The sequence below is a fragment of the Apis dorsata genome, unplaced genomic scaffold (genome assembly GCF_000469605.1).
Source record: "Apis dorsata unplaced genomic scaffold, Apis dorsata 1.3 scaffold_188, whole genome shotgun sequence".
In the NCBI taxonomy this organism is placed as follows: Eukaryota; Metazoa; Arthropoda; class Insecta; order Hymenoptera; family Apidae; genus Apis; species Apis dorsata.
This window is the reverse complement of record NW_006263473.1, coordinates 1,246,101-1,246,426: the sequence shown is the minus strand read 5'-3', so window position 1 is coordinate 1,246,426 and position 326 is coordinate 1,246,101. Positions and strand designations below refer to the sequence as shown.

Sequence of the window (326 nt, the reverse complement as noted above, 5' to 3'; positions counted from 1 at the left end):
CTAACCAGAGACCTGTCCATAAACCTTGCACCACACCGATCGACGACCAATTGAATCAACCTTGGTCCAACCGCCTCACCCCCACCACGTCCCCGTATCACCACGTCCAATCAGAAATCAACGGAGAGAAGCAAATAGAAGGAAGGATGTTGCTGAGGTAACGCGGCCTCTCGAGCCGGGGTTAAGAATCGATCGTTAAATCGAACCGTGCTCGAACAACGAAGGGGATACCAGGTGGAGGATCGCATAGTGGATTCGCATAGGGCGAGATCCAGAGTGAAGGATGGGTTTCCCCAGGAGGAGATCCCTGTGGTTGAAGGTGGCCA

At 53.7% G+C, this 326-nt stretch overlaps 1 protein-coding gene across 2 annotated transcripts in view; it reads left to right on the top strand.

Moving 5' to 3' along the window:
* The first annotated feature begins 6 nt into the window (after window positions 1–6).
* Window positions 7–326, top strand: part of LOC102675450 (putative polypeptide N-acetylgalactosaminyltransferase 9) — a 79,795-nt gene continuing 79,475 nt past the window's right edge. For both annotated transcript variants that reach the window (XM_031509857.1, XM_006614513.2), the window contains exon 1: window positions 7–326. In XM_031509857.1, coding sequence (XP_031365717.1) covers window positions 284–326 — 43 coding nt within the window. In that variant the 5' untranslated portion in view covers window positions 7–283.